The 20,653-nt window shown below is 37.8% G+C and overlaps 1 protein-coding gene across 1 annotated transcript; it reads left to right on the forward strand.

Moving 5' to 3' along the window:
• The first annotated feature begins 6,891 nt into the window (after positions 1-6,891).
• Positions 6,892-19,882, forward strand: LOC129748308 (general odorant-binding protein 56d-like). Its single transcript, XM_055742856.1, has 4 exons — positions 6,892-7,141; positions 7,279-7,395; positions 19,183-19,290; positions 19,425-19,882. Exons 1-4 carry the CDS (start codon positions 7,082-7,084, stop codon positions 19,545-19,547), a joined length of 408 nt encoding a protein of 135 aa, XP_055598831.1. The 5' UTR covers positions 6,892-7,081; the 3' UTR covers positions 19,548-19,882.
• Positions 19,883-20,653: the final 771 nt, after the last annotated feature.

The raw sequence follows: 20,653 nt of genomic DNA on the forward strand, positions 1-20,653 counted from the left end.
GCAGATAGCACGAACTCAAATAGAAAGAGACGAGCGTAGGCCACTTTTCAAAAATGCAAAAAGAAACCTATGCAAGGCAATTAAAAAGAGTAAACAGGCATGTTTAAGGAAACTTTGTCTTGATGCCAATGACCGACGGTGATAGCTACAGGATAATCATGGCAGAGAAAAACAGCGGTAGCGCACCACCTGAAATGTGCCCCAACAAACTGACGGAAATAACGAGAGAGCTGTTCCCTCATCATAATATCAGAGCCGCAAGTCCCGTACGACTGGGATACAAGCGAGGAGGAGTTTATATCTTTGGAAGAACTGCGCGACATCGCCGAATCCCTTCAGCTGGGAAAAGCACCGGGTCCAGATGGTATCCCGATGGTATTTCCCGAAATGTTCCGATCGTCACTGCAAATTTGTATGGAGGAAAGGATGATTCCAGATATTTGGAAACGGCAGAAGCTGGTTCTGCTGCCCAAACCAGAAAAGCCATTAGGGAACATCGGCCATCGGCATACAGGCCAATATGCCTACTGGATACGGTTGGAAAGGTTCTGGAAAAGGTAATCTTGAATCGTATCTAGCAGTACACCGAGGGCTAAGGCGGATTGTCCAACAATCAATTCGACTTTCGAAAAGGGCGATGCACAGTCGACGCCATTCGAACTGTCATCGAAACGGCTGATAAAGTCAGACTCAAGAAGAGAAGAGGGGACAGTTTTTGTGCGGTAGTAACTTTGGACGTGCGCAACGCCTTGAATAGTGTCAGCGATTGCTTCTTCGCTTATAAAAATGAGGATACCGAAATATCTCTGCAAATTAGTGGGGAGCTATTTCCAGAACCGCAAGCTACTATACATGATAAGCGAAGGATTCCAGGAAATGGATGTTGCAGCTGGAGTACCGCAAGGGTCGATACTGGGCCCAGTTCTGTGGAATATTACGTATGATGAGGTATTGACATTGAGCCTGCCAGAGGGAGTAAAGTTAATTGGTTTCGCGGACGACGTCGGGCTACTAGCGACGGGTTTCTTCACAGAAATCGTCCAGCTAAGAGCATCAGAGGCTGTAGAAGCGGTAGAGAGCTGGATGCACTCCTAAAGTTTGCAGTTGGTTCACAATAAAACCTAGATGGTCCTTATATCAAACCTGATTTCATCGCAAACAGGCAGGATTACAGTTGAATCATGCACTATCGAATCAAAACGTGAGCTTAAATATTTGGGTGTGATGATTGAAGACCGGCTCAGCTTTAAAAACCACGTTGAGTATGTGTGCAAGAAGGCGGCAACAGCCACGGCCGCACTCACGAGGATAATGGCGAACAACTCGGGGATCCGAAGTAGTCAGCGAAGGATAATTTCGAGTGTAGTTTCGTCAATCTTTCGGTATGGAGGGGCGGCCTGGAAATCTGGTCTTAACATGGCTGCATGCGTTGTAGCGGGAGTCATGCCAATCTCGGTTTTGTTGAGGGAGGACTCCTATTGCTACGAAAATAGAGGCACGCAAAACGTGATAACACGAGCCAGAAATAGACCTATGGCCAATTGGCAGCAGCTGTGGGACAGCTTAGAAAGAGGAAGGTGGATCGTTCGATACCAACCATCAAGGAGTGGATGGAGAGAAAGCAAAATGACGCAATTTCTGACTGGTCATGGATGCTTCATGCAGTATTACCACAGGTTCGGACATGCAGCCTCGCCGGTCTGCCTAACATGCGGTGACGTTGACGAGACACCCGAACACGTGGTATTCTATTGTCCAAGATTTGAAGAGGAACGTGCCAACATATTCGCCGCCTGCGGACCAGAAACGACAGCGAACAACATGTTGCAGAGAATGTGTGATGACATCAACACATGGCGGGCAGTCAGTGATGAGCTCGCCCGGATAATGACTGCTTTTCAAAGGAGTTGGAGACTGACGCAAATTGCGATTGACGTAGGATAACGTAGGATAACTTTACTAAGTTTAAAGAGTCCGAAGCTATCAAATGAACTACGCAAAACAATCAGCGTAGCCGATGGGACCACAGTGTGAAGATGATCTTGGGCGGTCAGGATTATTTTTAATTTTAATATGAACTTCTTAGCGAGTGTTGCATAAGTAGCGCGCATGTGTGAAATAGACACCCCCTGCCGAAGTATAGCCTTAGGGCAGGTACTGGTTTGGGAAATTGTCTGAGGCCCCAGGTGGAGTTTAGGGCGGATGTATATACGGATGACCCATTGGTTCCATGTGACACGGCACTCGATGTGCATTGGGACCAATTCGTAAAATTCTCTCTTCGAATTTACCACCTGGGTAACCAAAAAAAAAAAAAATCTTTTGTCTCAGGTCTCAGATCTCATGTTTCATGGCTCTTGTCTCATGCCTGAGGTCTCATGCCTCAGGTCTCATGCCTTATGTCTCAGACCTCAGGTCTCAAGTCTCATGTCTTTAGTCTCAGTTCTCAGGTCAAAAGTCTCATGTCTCAAGTCTTAGGACTCATGTTTCATGGCTCTTGTCCTATGCCTCAGGTCTCATGTCTTATGTCTCATGTCTTATGTCTCATGTCTCATGCTCAGGTCTCAAGTATCATATCTCTTGTCCCAGGTCCCAGGTCTCAGGTCTTAGGTCTCAGATTTCAGGTCGCAGGTCTCAGGTATCCTGTCTCGTGTCTCAGATCTCAGATTTCATATCTCAGGTCTCTAGTTCCAGGTCTCATGCCTCAGATCTCAGGTCTCAGGGCTCAGGTTTCAAGTCTCAGGTCTCAGGTCTCACGTTCTTAGTCTCAAAGCTAAGATTTTCCCAACTTCAAAAAGCTTTCAAGTGTTTTTCTTCGATAGGAATATTTTCTTTGAGGAACTCCTTTGAGGAATATTTTCTCTCAAAAACCGTGTTCGTGAAATCCGTGTAAAAACCGTGTTCATTCCCGATAACCGTGTAAAAAAGCCAAAAAAAATCCGTGTTAAACAACCGCGTAAAAAAACCTTGGGTACAGCTTCCGAATTCTTGTTTTTTTCGTAAGGTTTGGTCTATTGCGTTTTGGAGTCACTACCTTCTCATAAGTCGATTGTCCGGACCTTTGTTAAGCTTCGTGCACGGTTGTAGACGATATTCCCAACTTATCGGCGACATCTCGAACGGAGAGATTGGAGTTTCGCTTGAAAGTGCTAGCCACTCTTCTGTTCGTCATTGCGGCTCCCAGATTTCGATTTTCCCCAGATCCCGGCCTTCTAGTTGTCGAAATATTTTCCCCGAACACTTTTATTACTTTGGTGACAGTTGATTTCGCTATCCCTGATCTGAAGACCTAAGGTCGAAAGCCTAATAAAAGCATCATTCTACACAAATACACCTACAAAATGAGGGGTGTTTAGGTATTTATATGAATGATTAGAAAAAATACGGCGAATTTAAGCTAACCACTTTTTGATCCACTTTTTGAACACTCATTAAAGCTTCACATTTTAGAAAAAGTCAAAAAAAAATCATGAATCTAACCACGGTGTGCCAAAATACGTTATTAAAAATAAAAAATGACCACCAAAACGGCACTCGACATTCGAAAGATATAGTATTCAGGCATCTATCCTGAAAATTTGGAAATGTTTCATCGGGCTTTTTTGAAATTAGAGCGATTTTAAATTTTAAGTCAATTTGTATTAGATTTCCAATGGGGTTTTTCGACTTTATGTTCTATGGCCATGGATTTTTCTGACTACACATATTTTACAATGACTTTCTAGAAAATTTCATGTCCGACAACTTTGTGGAAGGCTGGAAAAAGATTTGAGTTGATCCTGAAAAGTTATTGGCAATTTTCTAAAACTTTATTAGACTGATTGAAATTTTTCCATATTTCTTAAGTTTTTTTTTCAATTCCGCTTCACTAAAAAGCGAACATCTTTCCAGGCGTAGTTTGAATCGTTTTTGGGTCTTCGATAAAGTTGTTTCGGATAGAATTTTCAGCACAAATGTGTATGTAATAGTAAATCTCTGTGTAATAGTCATCATACGAGCACACAGCTCTTTGAAACCAACTGCTCCTGTATCTGCTCAGAATGTGTTCGAAATGAAAGTTGACAACAACTTAAGCGTGAGGAAAACCCTTAGTATTACACGAAACTTCCGTAAGGTGGGTATAACTTTTGAGCCTGATCTTAAAGAAAAGTTAGGCTCATATAACCGAAGTTGGGTGATAAGGGAGGAAACGAAAGCGTCAAAGAAGCACCTGTAGTGTACTGCGTCGATGTAAAAGAAATAATTCAAAAGATTCGAGACTCACGAAATATGACTGATGAAGAACTAATTTTTAAATTTGGAATGGACGGTGGAGGTGGTTCTTTTAAAATTACTTTGTCGGTGATTTCACTGGGACAGCAGTCCAAAGCTGAAAGTTTCAAGGATGGCGGTGTTCGAAGGTATTTTAGAAATAGTTATGAACATTAGGCTTATTGTATAATAACGTCAAATTATTTAATCAACTATTAGGCTTTTGATTCTTGCTCTTGTCCCGAAACTCGCAGAAAAATATGAGAATATTGCTAGAATTTGGAATGCGCTACAGTTGCAAGACATGGATGGATATGTTGCAGGAGATTTAAAAGTCATAAATATTATAACGAGCATAAGTAAGCAATATTTGATGACACCTAACGGAAACTTGAGGACTTTGGGGACAATCAAGAAAAACGCACAGCAATGGAAAGAAGCCAACTGTAAATCTGCTAAGAGATTTTCATGCTGTGTTCACGAGCCACTTTCCAAAGGATCTGACGATCAGCTCCCTCACCGTCTTTGCACTTAACTCTCGGGATCGTGAATTCCTTGTTTAAGGCAGTTACAGCAACGAATCCAGAGCTAGCAGAATTATGGACTGCAAAGGCAGGAGTGAGGCATCTCCAACAAACGTTTGGTTTCACAGGGAAAGCTTGCCATAATCTATTGGATTCCTCAGCTGTGCTTGAAGGTCATTTTGATGTGCAAGAACATTTAAAGGTAAGTAAAACAGATAAATAAAATAAAACACTTAAAACTGTAAAAATACCGATATCGCAGGCACTGAAGCTGTTCCAGGAGATTTACAAGGCATGCTTTAAGGAAAACTTGGATTCCGAGTACACATCACTCATTGATAAGTTTTCTACAGTGTGGAAGAATCTTAAACTGCCAAACTCTTCCAAATTCCACATTCTACGATTCCATGTAAAAGATTTTTGCGAATACACCGGAAAATCGCTGGGTGTATTCGGAGAGCAAGCCTCGGAGAGTGTTCATCATGATTTTTCAGAAACGTGGAAACGATATCAAACCCCCGATACATCGAAGTTGTACTATGATCATCTCTTAAAATGCTGTACTGGACTTTAACAGTGGTCGCCTGTGTTGATTTTTAATTTTAAATAAAAAATATTTTAATAAAAAATATTTTATTTATTTTTATTGTTGAATTCGAGAAGGTAATCAAAAATGACTATTTTAAAGCCAATATTACGCTATTTACCTTGTTCGACTAAGCACATTTTAAGCACGAAAAAAATAGTTGAAGACCCAAAAATGATTCAAACTACGCCTGGAAAGATGTTCGCTTTTTAGTGATGCGGAATTGAAAAAAAACTTAAGAAACTTGGAAAAATTTCAATCAGTCTAATAAAGTTTTAGAAAATAGCCAATAACTTTTCAGGATCAACTCAAATCTTTTTCCAGCCTTCCACAAAGTTGTCGGGCATGAACTTTTCTAGAAAGTCATTTAACTGGGTGATTGTCATAAAATATGTGTAGTCAGAAAGATCCATGGCCATAGAACATAAGGTCGAAAAACCCCATTGGAAATCTAATGCAAATTGACTCAAAATTTAAAATCGCTCTAATTTCAAAAAAGCCCGATGAAACATTTCCAAATTTTCAGGATAGAAGCCTGAATACTATATCTTTCGAATGTCGAGTGCCGTTTTGGTGGTCATTTTATATTTTTAATAACGTATTTTGGCACACCGTGTAACTTCAAACGTTCGCTTCGAAAAAAGTATAGTTGGGATCATATACATAATATCGCAAAAGATTTTTAAACGTGCACTGATCCAACCACGTGCTAACAAAATTACATGATACCTACCATATGTTTGTTTTCGAAAGGATTCACAGGTCTTGATAAGTAAGTACAATTATATCATTTTTATATTTTTATTTTTCACTTTTTTGGGCTAAAGTGCTTTAAAAACTTAATACGATTAATGCATTAATGTAGCCTTCCGCATGGTATCCTGAAATATAATAATGTCAAGCATTGGAATTACTGATGCTTAATGAAATGCCTTGTTTGAAATATTTTACCGAAAGCATAATAAAGAAACATTTCAATGCGAATAATAACGCAAAACTCAACTCACCCTATTAAATCGAACATATCAATGGGAAAACTGTAGAGCCAGTGCCAATGATGCCCAAAAATAGAAACCACTTTTCTGAATTAAGATCGAACAGGGCTGAAGCCGAGGAAGTTTGATCTCAATGAAGTTTTTAGAACAGTTGACCAGCGGCTATCTTTTATGTACATAGGTGTTGATTTCTTCCACCGATTGACACGATAGCTCCGCTTGAGGTAACCTTTCGAAGAAGTCGGCAAGGCAAAGATCTGCTTATCAAAACAAAACCAAAAAGAAAGAGCAATCCCGAAAAATACACCCGAAACAACTTGTCTCGATTCATTCGATCAGTCGATTCAGGTTTTGCTTTTCCCTGGCGGGATGGCTGCGGAATTGTGACCAGATTTCCGTTCATTCGACCGCATGTTGACCAATGCTACTTTTAGCCGGGCATTCAATTTGGGTGTACAAACTTGTGGAGAAGAAAGCAAATAAACAAACTTTTATATATTCGTTGAAATTTCGTGGCTGCCAGTTCACGGTAAACTGTTGAACGAAGACGAGCTTCCGCGATCGGACCGGATTTTGTGATTTTTGCGGTGATCTTGTTGTACATTGTATAGTAACTGAACTTGGCAATCGCGGATAGTAGGTCAGTGCGTACATTATTTGCGCGACAAAGAGTGAAAGTGCAAGACATTGCTCGAACAAGTGATCGGTACAAACAGACAGACGACATGAAGTCGCTACTGGTTTCAAGCATAGCCTTCCTGCTGATTTCTTCAGCCCGGCAAAGTGTGAGTGATTAGAGTTATTAGCATTTAGACAGAATTATTATATCATTTTTGAAGATTACGCACGTGTGAACATCTGCGTCCAGTTCTGAACATTTCTCCTTTCTCTCTATTTCTTTCTCCGGTCTCAACAAATGCAGCGAGGGCAAGATTTCAAGGGAGCCATCGATTCTTGCACCAAGGAGTTCGATATGGATATGGACATAGTGATATCACTCAAATATGGAGATTTCAGCGAGCGTGACCCATTGATCGAGGTGCATAATGATTTTCTTTTCCCGAAAGATATTATTGATAAAATTAATTATTCATAAGGTGAATGGCTATGCATAAATACTTGTCTAGCAGACGCCGGAAGGACACAGCAGAGTAGCAAAAATAACTTCTCTGGCTCTGCAACTATTATAACTTTCGATGATATATGTTGATTTTAAAATCAAAACATGATTGAGACTACTAAACCAAATTACTTAAAAAATACTGTGTGGTGATGAAGTTCTAATCAGGACTTGAAGGTGGTTGAAAGTATACTTTCACTGATGTTATTAGACACTTGTATATATTTTCAACAAAATAATGTTCAATTCTTCCAATTTTGATGCATTGCTATTTCTACCTCACTTGATATTTTTTCATGAAATTCAAACATCAGCTAATTCTACTTATCTCAGCTATCACGAAACAAATTTTGAGAATCAAAATCAACCAAGAAAAGAGATATAGCTTTTCCCTTTTTAAATGGAAATTTTATACAGCCTCACTGCCAAGCACACGGTGATTTCATTCATTTTTGACTGATTTTAGAAAACAATAAAATGAATTCTCACAGCATTCTTTTCTGTATGTATGTATGTATGTAGTTGGTTTTCCACCATGGGTGCACGGATTCACCGCAGTTTCTGCCTAAGTTTGTGTTCACGTACATTCTTTAGATAAAATATTAAGTTCAACAAATCTCCAATGCAGCGCGTACACTATACCCAGACTTCATGGCTTCGTGTGAACTGTTATGGAGTAAATGTATTCTTGTTGATGTAAGGTATATTTTGGAAGAACGAGTCAATCGGGTGGGCTAGTTTATTTACAGGAATTCCGGGATACTACACTAAAAATACTTCTAATTCGACTGGATTGCAATTTAACACTGTACTGATGCTGTACATTTCACTTGTCTACACAGCAAATTTCATTTTGCTGGATTTTGACCCGCTGGCTGGAAAGCCAAATTTCCAACAATTTTGATTGCTGGAAATCAACGACCAACGACGGCGCGCCAGGTCGAGAAAATGTTCGTTGCAGCGTCCGATTATATTTTTTTTATAAACGTTACTGTACATTAGGGTGTACCAAAATTGAATAACTTCTGGGAATCTGGGGGCTCACCCTCCAAATGGTAGATTGGGATGTGCAGAACAAACTTTTGTATGGGGCCGACTAAAAAAATCATGTTTAGAGGTTCTGCAAGCGCGATCTTTGAAAAAAGTCCAATTTCAAAAGATTTGATTTTAAATAAATTCTGGGTCCAAAAACTTTCCGAAAATTTATATATTTCATATTTTTTAATTTTGTTTGAGTTAAATACTACACGTAAAAATGAAAAATGAACCAAATTTGTATCAAAATGTAAAGCAAGAAAGCTATTTCCAAGAAAAATAATATTTGTCCAAAAATTTTGTATTCAACTGACCAAAATGTGTACCAAGTGTAAAATATTTTTGATACCAATGCCTTCAAAAGATGCGGATTTTGGTGCACTTAAACTTTACTGAACAAAACATGTTGTTTGTATCATCCTGTAAAGAGATATTCACGGTATAATCCTTAATAAAAATCACAATTTAGAATATTTTTAAATTTAATTTATAAAATTGCCATATGTCATATGCCAAATTTGAGCGGAATCGGACAACAGGAATGGGTTGCACTGAACCTCAAGTGTGAAAGAGATTTTGAGACATAGTGTTCTGAAGAAGCATAAAAACTGGTATTTCATCATACATTTTTTTCTTTCAGAATCCCTTTCACACTTGAGATTCAGTGCAGTTCCTGTTGTCCGATTCCTGTTGTCCGATTCTGCTCAAATTTGGCATATGGCCTTCTGATGACTTCCTCAAACCATCCAAGTCTTTTTGTGCAAGTATTTTGGTTTTAAAGTAGCTATTTATTAAGACGAATTTGATAAATTAAATTAAAAATATCCTGAATTGTGATTTTTATTAAGGATTAAACCGTGAATATCTCTTCACACGATGATACAAACAACATGTTTGGTAAAGTTAAGTTTAAGTGAACAAAAATCCGCATCTTTTGATGGCATTGGTATCAAAAATATTTTACGCTTGGTACACATTTCGGTCAGTTGAATATAAAATTTTTGGACCAAAAAAATTTTTTTTTTAAATAGTTTGCTTGCTTTACATTTTGATACAAATTTGGTTCGTTTTTCATTTTTTAACGTGTAGTATTTAACTAAAACAAAATTTAAAAAATATAAAATATATAAATTTTCTGAAAATTTTTGAACCCAGAATTTATTTAAAATCAAATCTTTTGAAAGTGGACTTTTTTCAAAGATCGCGCTCGCGGAACCTCGAAACATGATTTTTTTTAGTCGGCCCCATACAAAAGTTTGTTCTGCACATCCTAATCTACCATTTGGAGGGTGAGCCCCCAGATTCTCAGAAGTTATGCAATTTTGGGACACCCTACTGTACATACTGTAATTCTAAGGAAATCGGACTTGCACACTAGACCGCTGCAAGTTTTGTATGAAAATTTTAATTTTAGAAATTTTTACACCACCCATGACTTTTTTGGTTGTTTTTGCTGCCAAAGAAAAACAATACAAATTATAAAAATGATTCATTCGGTTCTAACTAAATTAGCGTAACGCATTTTATTTTTGTGTGGAAACTGTTATGAAAAAAAAAACAAAATTCAAAATTCCCCAGAAATGTACTGAAAGTTTTAAAAAATATAACTTTGGATTTTAAATATTCCTGGGTGCTGGGTTCCTGGAGGCAGTTTGAATTCAAATAGGAAAAATATCGAATGAAAGTATTGAAAATTATTGACGGATCGATTAGATTAGGGAGCATGTAAGGTGTTGAAAATGAGCCAAAATGTTTTTTTTAACTTTAGCCATTTTTACTGATTTATAAAATTTGGCAAAAACATTTCATGCACCTAATAATTGAAAGCTCTCAAAAGCAAAGCCTGTCCTTTAAAAATACTTAGCAATGTATTAAGATTTTCTAATTTGAAATGATAAGATATAATTTTTTCATGAAATTCCTAGCTTCTTTTTAGGTCATCAAAAAAATGCAATACGAATAAATAAAACCGTTCATTTGTAATACACTTTATTTCAATCTTGTTGGAATTCCCTGGATGAATTAAAAGGTTAAAATTTTTACTTCCATACTAATTTCCATAGGTACAAAATGGAATCGCAATGCGCTAATTCAGGAATCAACTAACCCAAGTAACCAGAAGCACTGAAATATAAATTAAAACATTGAACCTTTCGGGTTCTATTTAGAGCTGGAAACGTTTTTCCAAAAGTTAAGTTTTCAATTTCTTTGAAAACTTCATTTCTAAAAATAGCCATTTTTTTCTCAAATCACAGATTTACTTCACATTATAGCAATCAGAGATGTTAGCACGATCATGCGCACTTACATTCAGCCCACTATAATGATTATCATAAGAAAAAAAAAAGCGGCAAGTTAAAATCAACTTTGAACTTTTATACACTCGATTGGTACATCTATCTATGGATCCCATCAAGTGGATGTACACAATTAGGAAAACTTATCGTTGTGCCACACTGAACCCAAATTCACTCTTAAAATACAAATGATTTTTCACTTAAAAACAAGGATCCAGTGATTTTCTTCCATTCAAGTGCGACATATACATTTCACTTGGCAGTCACTTAAATTTCAAGTGAATTCATCCACATTCACTTCAGTCGTCACTTGAATTTGAAGTGTTAAAAAAATATTCACTTCCCACTTGAATTTCAAGTCAATGTCGGGTTGTAATTGTGTTTATTTTCAGAGTTCAAAATGACAAATTCTAAAGAGCAACGTTTAAAGCTTATGCTGGATTTGGATTTTCCCAATTCTTTAATAGGCGATTTTGGCGGTAGTTAAAGAATGTGCTAAACGTGATGTAAGAAAAAGTTGTTTAAAGGTGTTATCATGTTTCAGCTTGTGGGTTGAACGGGACAGATTTTCTGGTTTGCAGCAGGGAAGATTTAGAAGTCGTACTATCTGCAGTAACCGATCTGCCTTGGGATTACGATGGAGTTTTCCTTTCGCCATAAATTTATGGCGAAAGCGTAATGTAAGTATTTGATATCGTAGAACTGTTTTATAAATGTTCTTTTATTTAAAAACGCGAGAGATAATTAACTAGAAACTTACTTAGAAACTCAGATAAATTTCACTTGAACGTCATAGTGTAATTCACTTGACCCATCACTTAAAATTCAAATGAAATAACGTATGGCGAGAATTTACTACAGATATCACTTATTTTTTAAGTGAAAATTATTTTGGGTGCAAAAAATCAGAAATCGATTCTCGGCAATCGAGCATTAAGAGTGATACTGTCAAAATTTGGTCAATATCAACTTGACGTATTTCTTTCAATTTTGCATTTAAAAAACCTGAAACCCCCTTATTTTGAAGGGGTGTGTGTGTGTAGAATGTTGCTCCTATTTTGATTTTGGAATTCACTCTTCAGTTGTCAAAATGCCGTCCAAGGAAGAAGAGCAGCGTATCAAAATTTTGCTCGCGCATCGCGAAAATCCGAGCTACTCGAACGCAAAGCTGGCAAAATCGCTAAAAGTTGCCAAATCAACCGTAACAAATATAATTAAAGTGTTTGGGGAACGTTTGTCGATAGCCAGGAAGTCTGGGTCGGGGGGAAATCGAAAACCGGAAGCCGCTGAGACGACAAAGAGAGTTGCCGGTAGTTACAAGCGAAATCCTAAACTCTCTCTCCAAGATGCTGCAAATAAGCTGGGTGTATCGTCTACAACCGTGCATCGAGCCAAAAAAACGAGCCAGACCATCATCTTACAAGAAGGTAGTGACTCCAAATCGCGATGATAAACAAAATACGACGGCCAAAGCGCGAACCCGGAGGCTGTACACGACGATGCTGACGAATTTTGACTGCGTGGTAATGGACGACGAAACCTACGTCAAAGCCGACTACAAGCAGCTTCCGGGACAGGAGTTTAGTACGGCAAAAGGAAGGGGAAAGGTAGCAGATATTTTCAAGCACATGAAACTGTCAAAGTTTGCGAAGAAATATCTGGATTGGCAAGCCATCTGCACCTGTGGCTTGAAAAGCAGCATTTTCATAGCTTCCGGGACTGTCAACCAAGAAATTTACGCGAAAGAGTGTTTGAATAAACGTCTGCTGCCCAACCGTGAAGAAACACGGTTGTTGCGTACTGTTTTGACCAGTTTTGGCATCTTGCCATTATGGTTAAAAGGCCATGGAGTGGTACGCCGCCAACAACGTGCAGGTTGTTCTCAAGGACTAGAACCCTCCCAACACGCCAGAGCTCCGCCCAATTGAGAAATACTGGGCTATTGTCAAGCAGAACCTAAAAAAGACCAAAAAACTGCTAAGGACGAGCAGCAGTTCAAGGCAAACTGGCTTTCTGCGGCGAAGAAGGTGGCTGTACAAAATCTGATGGCAGGGGATAGCGTAAGGCCCGGCAATTCGTATTTGGGAAAGCGGAAGCCTTACTGAATATTTTTCCTGAATTTTATACAAATTAAACTTGAAAAATAAATTTAATTTGATTTTTTAAATAAACGATTTCACCGATTCACACGCGTTTTCCCCTGACCAAATTTTGACCGTATCACCCTTTATTCAAAAGTAACCTAAATCTGAAGCATTCCGCGTAAGAACTCCAACAACTCATTTCTAATTTCAACCAAATATTAGTACCTAATATCATGGAAAAAACTCACCAAATAATAAAGTAAAACATCAAGCCTCTGATAGTTGATGGTAGAATCCTCATTGTAGTCTCCTTTCTATGATTCCTAATTCTGCACAGCGCTTAAACCGAGTGAGGCTCGGAATATTCATTCGAGATTTTAGCAGCCTTAATGATCACACTCAATGATTAAAAGTTTATTCTGAAAATCGATATTTAAAACACATTTGTTACAAATATTTTAACAAAAAATAATTATAAAATTTTCACCGACGGATGAAAGAAAAACAGATAAAGCAAATTAAACCAATTTTGGCATGAGAGGATATTTTGGTACAATGAATGTTTCTGTGAATATTTTATACCCCTGTCTCCTTTTAGTGGTGAGATAGGAAGTGGGGAGGGGGCTAGCATAAATTTTTTTTACATAACTCGAGATCTAATGGAACCAAATTTGGCATGGGAGGGTATTGGACTTCGAGAAATGATTCTATGATTATGTCAGACCCCCCCCCCCATTTTCCAGTGGGGATATAGGAAGGGAGGAGGAGGGGCTTCCATATATTTTATATCGCATAACTTGAGAACTTTCTAAGCAAATGGAACCAAATTTAGCTTGAAAAGGTGTTTGAGTACGAGAAACGGTTCTATGAATATTTGGTGCCCTCCCCTTCTTCCAGTTGGAACAAAAACGGGGGGGAGGGGGCTCCCTTAGAGTTTTCAGCATAACTGGAAATCTAATCAAGAGAATGGAACCAAATTTGATATGAGAAGGAATTTGAATACGAGAAATGTTACTATGATATTTTTAGAACCCGCTGTTATTCCAGTGAAAAAAAAATTAAAGAGACAGGATGCTTCCATACAATTTTTTACATTACTGGAGATTTTATCCAGCGAATTCAACCAAATTAAGCTTGAGAGTGTATTTGAGTACGAGGAATATTTCTATGAATATTTAGTGCTACTGCCTTCTTCCAGTAGAGTGATAGGAAGAAGAGACGGGGTCCTTCACAATTTCCCACATACCTTCAGAGCTTATCGAGAAAATGGAACCAAATTTAGCACGGGAGGGCATTTGGATTCGAGAAAAGGTTTAATGCTTATTTGAACGGAAAACGAAAGGCAGGGCTTTCAAACAGTTTTTTTTGGCATAAATTGAGTACTTATTAAGCAAAAAAGACCATATAATATGAGAGAGGCTGTGTGCGTACACCCATAGAAGAGGTTGCAAAAATCCAATGCCTTTTTAGCACATCTCTGTGCCGATAATGCTCTGAAATGTGCACTGTGCCGAAGACGGTATGTTTGAAAAACCGTAACTGGCATAAGGACTCGGCTCCCAATCAAAATGATGACCACTACATTCAAGCGAAACAAGAAAAACATTTTATGGGATTTCCTTCCTATTGGATAATTCATCCCAGAAACAAGAAAATAAAAATTAAAACCACAGCGCTGTACTGAGAATCGAACTCACATCACCAATTGTAGCGTCTTGCCAGTCCGACATTCTAACCAGTGTACTATTCGAGCTTCATGCAGGACGAGGTATATTTGTCATAGGCTTTCTGTTACCGATCAATCACAAAAAACGTACAACGGCGGCTTCCCGGCGTTTGGCCTCCTTTCAATGCATTCCTTTGTCTTAAGATGGAAACGGGAAAGGGAACGGGAGTGAAGGAACGGGAAACCCATTGAATGAGAACTGTGCTTTGCTTACTGCCTGCTATTACATACACACGCTACATATACACAGCTGCTAAAGCCGGGCAGCTTGGCCGGTAGTTGTTTGCCGGTAAATTGAAGGAATGTTTTTGTTGTTGCTTTTGCTACATACACACGCACAGCTTAGCCGTGTTTGCCAGTTGATTGAATTAGAAGGATGTTTTGGTTGTTGCTTTTGCTACATTCACACGCACAGTGCTCGGTTCGCTGGCTGCCTGGTGTTGGCCGGTATTTATTTCCATCCTTCTTCGGCTTGTGATGCGATTGGGAGGGACGCGAAAACGTTTTTATTTTGTTTCATTCAGACATACGCAATTCGGTTACGCTGGGAGGTTAATGCCGGTGGGCGCAAATCGAATCAGTGCCGGTCGCGTTATCTTCTTGTACCAATGATGCTATGAAATTGACTACACGCCATTGGCACAGAGGCTGAATTTTGGGTGTACGAATAATTCAAGACCCTCACTTTAATCTCGAAAACTTACGTTATTTAGACACAAAAAATGTGTAAACAGTTGTCGTGAGCTCTTTCCGCATAATTTGGCATAATTAAATAATCAAAGGGAAGCTTATAAAAACAGAGCAAAAATTGTATTTATTTTTGGAAGATTAAGCAAACCACACCAGGTAAGCTAGTGTTACATAAATCTAATTTTTTTGCACCACAGCATGCGATAAAAAAAACAAATGTTGCAAAATTAACTGACGGCTGCTGATTAAGCAATTTTTTTTGCATGGTAAAATTTTCAAACAGTCAAACAGTTTACATTTTTTCCTGACCTGAAAAGGCAGAATAAATTTATTTCTAGTATGGAAAGTTAAAGATACTAAACGTAGGAAATGCAAAACATAGAAATTTTTGTTGTTGAATTTCGGAGAAAATAAAGATTAAAGTTGTAAGTGCGCGGCCATTGGTGCTTTCCCGGCACGGGGAATTGGAATAAACTAAAAATCCATCCTGACTTTGATGGCTTAAATTGCTATAAAATATTTGCGAAGCGAGGAACAACGCACTGAACCACGTTGAAGATGATGTAAGATGTAAAGGTACACCAGGCGCTATCGGTTTCCACGGAATTCTGGCGACAAAACACTAAGGCCAAATGAGGGTTGACGGGTTAAGATCCAAGCTCGAGTTCATACTTTTTTCACGTACACACATGCACCAGTGCAAATTGCATTGTTGTAAACAATATGAACATAAACATTGTGTGAGTGAAGTTGCGCTTGATTTTCTAAGTATAAAGGGTGATACGGTCAAAATTTAGTCAAGGGAAAACGCGTGTAAATTGGTAAAATCGTTTATTTAAAAAATTAAATTAAATTTCTTTTTCAAGTTTAATTAGTATACAATTCAGGAAAAATATTCAGTTAGGCTTCCGCTTTCCCAAATACGAATTGCCGGGCCTTACGCTTTACCCCTGCCATCAGATTTTGTACAGCCACCTTGTCCACCTTCTTCGCCGCAGAAAGCCAGTTTGCCTTGAATTGCTACTCGTCCTTAGCAGTTTTTTTGTCTTCTTTAGGTTCCGCTTGACAATTGCCCAGTATTTCTCAATTGGGCGGAGCTCTGGCGTGTTGGGAGGGTTCTTGTCCTTGGGCACCACCTGCACGTTGTTGGCGGTGTACCACTCCATGGCCTTTTTACCGTAATGGCAAGATGCCAAATCCGGCCAAAACAGTACGGAACAACCGTGTTTCTTCAGGAAAGGCAGCAGACGTTTATTCAAACACTCTTTCACGTAAATTTCTTGGTTGACAGTCCCGGAAGCTATGAAAATGCTGCTTTTCAAGCCTCAGGTGCAGATGGCTTGCCAATCCAGATATTTATTCGCGAACTTTGACAGTTTCATGTGCTTGAAAATATTTGCTACCTTCCCCCTTCCTTTTGCCGTATAAAACTGTCCCGGAAGTTGCTTGTAGTCGGCTTTGACGTAGGTTTCGTCGTCCATTACCACGCAGTCAAACTTCGTCAGCATCGTCGTGTACAGCCTTCGGGTTCGCGCTTTGGCCGTCGTATTTTGTTTATCAGCGCGATTTGGAGTCACTACCTTTTTGTAAGTCGATAATCCGGCTCGTTTTTTGGCTCGATGCACGGTTGTAGACGATACACCCAGCTTATTTGCGGCATCTCGGAGAGAGAGTTTAGGGTTTCGCTTGAAACTATCGGCAACTCTCTTTGTCGTCTAAGCGGCTTCCGGTTTTCGATTTCCCTCCGATCCAGACTTCCTGGCTGTTAACAAACGTTCTCCAAACACTTGAATTACATTTGTAACGGTTGATTTGGCAACTTTTAGCGATTTTGCCAGCTTTGCATGCGAGTAGCTCGGATTTTCGCGATGCGCGAGCAAAATTTTGATACGCTGCTCCTCTTCCTTGGACGGCATATTGACAACTGAAGAGTGAATTCCAAAGTCAAAATAGGAGCAACATTCTACACACACAAACCTTCAAAATGAGTGGTGCTCAGGTTTTTTAAATGCAAAATTGAAAGAAATACGTCAAGCTGATATTGACCAAATTTTGACCGTATCACCCTTTAAGTGTGATGATGTGCTTATACAGGACGATGTCGGACTGATTACGAAGAAGAAAAACACTAATACAGCATCATACTATCACGCAGTATTTGTCGAATGTCCCATGTTACAGACTTATAAAAACCTGTCTCAAAAGCATTAATTCAAAAACTTTTAATTGCACTTCTACTTCTACACTCTGACTAAAAACTTCTCCGTTTGATTTGGTATATTCAACTACATTTTGAAAATTCTACACAGCATCTACACAGCAAGAAAAATTCGTGTAATTTTAGATTGAAAACGATGCACGAAAACGGAACATCGTTTTTAATCTAAATTTACATCACCGTTACATTGATTCGTGTAAATTAAGACGACTTACGATGCAAGAAAAGAGAACAGCTTAACTATTTATTGTCGTGTAAAAATAAACAGCGATGTAAAATTTTATATTTTTTCTAGATATTTGCAATTTTATCAATATTCAGATCTTGTGATAAAAAAACACTATTTTACTTTTATTGATTTTTTTTAAACAAAAAAAACATCAGTAACAATGAAAAAAGCACAGCCACCATCACAAGCATCGCCAGGCTGAGGCACTGTTGTACACAAATATGTACATCCTTTTGATATTCTAATCCAACCGGTCAGCGTCACTGGGGGATCAAACGGAATTCCGTTCCGGACTGTCATGGCCCAGATTCACACATCAGCCGGGTCAGAATGTGTTTTTGTTTACAAAACCTTGCATCGTTGAGGCAAATCCAGACAGTCGTATTTCGGATCTCTGCCATTGCAAAACCGAACCAAAACCGAATTTTGAGAAAAAACGTTTTTAGGCCTTTTCTCAATTTTTTATTTCACTAATTTCTTAAAAAAAAACTATTATTATTTTCATTAACATAATTTTTAGCCAATTTTTACCATTTTCAGTAATTTATAAAACTTATCATGTTTTTAATGCATTTAGCACTTTTATCATTTTGTTTCTGATGTTTATTTTTTTTAAATCATGTTTGCTATTTTTGTCATTGTCCTTCTTTTATTTAGTATTTTTCGAATTTTTTTTTGTCTAAATATCGTTCGTATTTGCTTTTCATAATTTTTTTTAAATTTCCATCATTTTTGTCATTTTTAGTACCTACTTTATAATTTTGTTTTAAATTTCTGACTTTAAAGTTGTATTTAATCAACATTAAAGAACGTTAAAACGTTTTTATGGTGTTGGTCTATTGGTCCTATTATAGAGAAAACTAGAAGGGAAAGACGTTCCAAAAAACCGTTCGATTAAGGCACATGTGCCAAAATCAGATTTTGCCAAAATTGAATTCGGCCAAAATCGAATGTTGCCAAAATCGAACGGGGTCTGTATCATGTTTTTAAAAGTTTGCTTATTTGAAACGACTCACTTCTTAAGGTCGAATCAGTTTGTATGGTAAATATTGGGCTAAAAAAATGAGAAAATGGTACGTCTGTGTGTAGGCAAATATAGAGTAAAAATTACTTACAAACATGTAATACTCTTCATGGGAAAAATCCAATACGGTTTTGAACTTCAAATAAAAATATTTTTTGTTTGAATTGGATATAGCGATTGATTGATTTGACATTTTTCTCCCAGATAGCAATTCTCAAAAACTTTGAAATTCAATTCTTGTTGAATGAATTATTATTTTATGTTGGCAGAAAAATGGATTATTTTTGCAGAAAGTTACTTACTATATTAAATTAAATTAAAAAAAAAATACAAATTAAAAAATATTTCATGTCTGCACTCTATTTTCAAGCCTTGACCCACTTGTTTGATTTACTTTTTTCAGTGTTTCACCGAGTGTCTGATGAAACGATCCGGATTCATGTACGATGACTACACCTACAATAAGACGCTCATCATCGGATTCGCCGGCAACTATTTGGAACCGGACGGAGTAAGTACTTTGGAGCAATTAGACATCTTTCCAATCCACAGAGAGAAAGAGTAATTGACCTAGACCACTGTTGACTTTTCCCTTTCCTCTGTGCATAAGTGTTTCGAAACTCATCACTCATCGTCACTTTTTAGGCACAAAACGTGTACGATAACTGCGCGGGCAAATTCGGGACCACGGTATGCGTGACCGGATTCGAAATGTACCAATGCATTCACGAGACCGCCGTTTCCGAGTGGGTGGATAGCAATTTCTAAGGCTAAGGCTTGCCAAATCGAGACTCTACCCAATTCAACTCTACTCGGCAAACAGATCACGAGGCGTGAGAAATGAGATGCGACTGAAGTGATGCGGAAGTGTTGACCCAGTATTTGCGATTTCATTTGAATTTTTTTCGGCGTTTCATAGAATCGTTGATCGATCCATGAATATAAATCTATTATGTAAGGTGAGCGTAATTTTGTATGTTAAGGTCGCACACAATTTGTGCAGATATGCTGACATGTAAACCAGAAGAATTTTTATTTATTGAACTGTTATTTATTTATTTCTTTATTTATTTATTTATTGTTTTTTTTTTATTATTTTAAGTGTTTGAATAAATCATAAGTGAAATATCAGAGGATTGCTAAATGATTCATTATTTCAAATATTTTTTTCCCACCTTCATTTAAAAGGTGCATGGATGTAAGCTAATCCATTTCCATTTATTTCTAGATTTACGTTTGTACTAAGATAACAAGTAACCCAAATTTAATATGTTAAGTTTTATAACAAAAAACAACATTTGTTCTACGAAAAAATTTTGGTTGAGTATAAATTTCAACAATCTTTTCCATAAATCGTACAACCACAGGTATAACTACAAGGGCTGAATATCTTAATTTTCAGTACTATTAGCGTTGAAGTTTTTACCCACTGTTATTTAATTTATCGGCCTTATTGATGGAAGGTGATGTCCTTTTTAGTAGGGACATCTTAAGATAAAATTTTATAGAGGAATAGAAAGTTAGAAAAAATGAAAAATAGTGAAAATGAGCGAGTAGAATTTATTTAGAAGCAGTATCATCACATATCAAATTTTTGTGCAGCACGGGCCAACTACTATGAAGTGGTAGATACAGAAAGAGTTGCATCCACCCAGGACCCGTCAACGTTACACGATTTGTCTATGTATCGTGTGAACAACATCTTTTGAGTAAGTCTTGGTGAATCTCGTTTTTTAAGCTTTTTTTTCCTCAGATTTAAGCTTTTTTTGCCTTGAGAGCATAGGAGATGAAAGCTCGAATCTGAAGAAAAAAGCTTAAATCTGACAAAAAAGGGGAAATCTGAGAGATGTGCTCCATACGGTTGGAAAAGAATT

This window comes from Uranotaenia lowii, chromosome 2 (genome assembly GCF_029784155.1).
Source record: "Uranotaenia lowii strain MFRU-FL chromosome 2, ASM2978415v1, whole genome shotgun sequence".
Lineage (NCBI taxonomy): Eukaryota > Metazoa > Arthropoda > Insecta > Diptera > Culicidae > Uranotaenia > Uranotaenia lowii.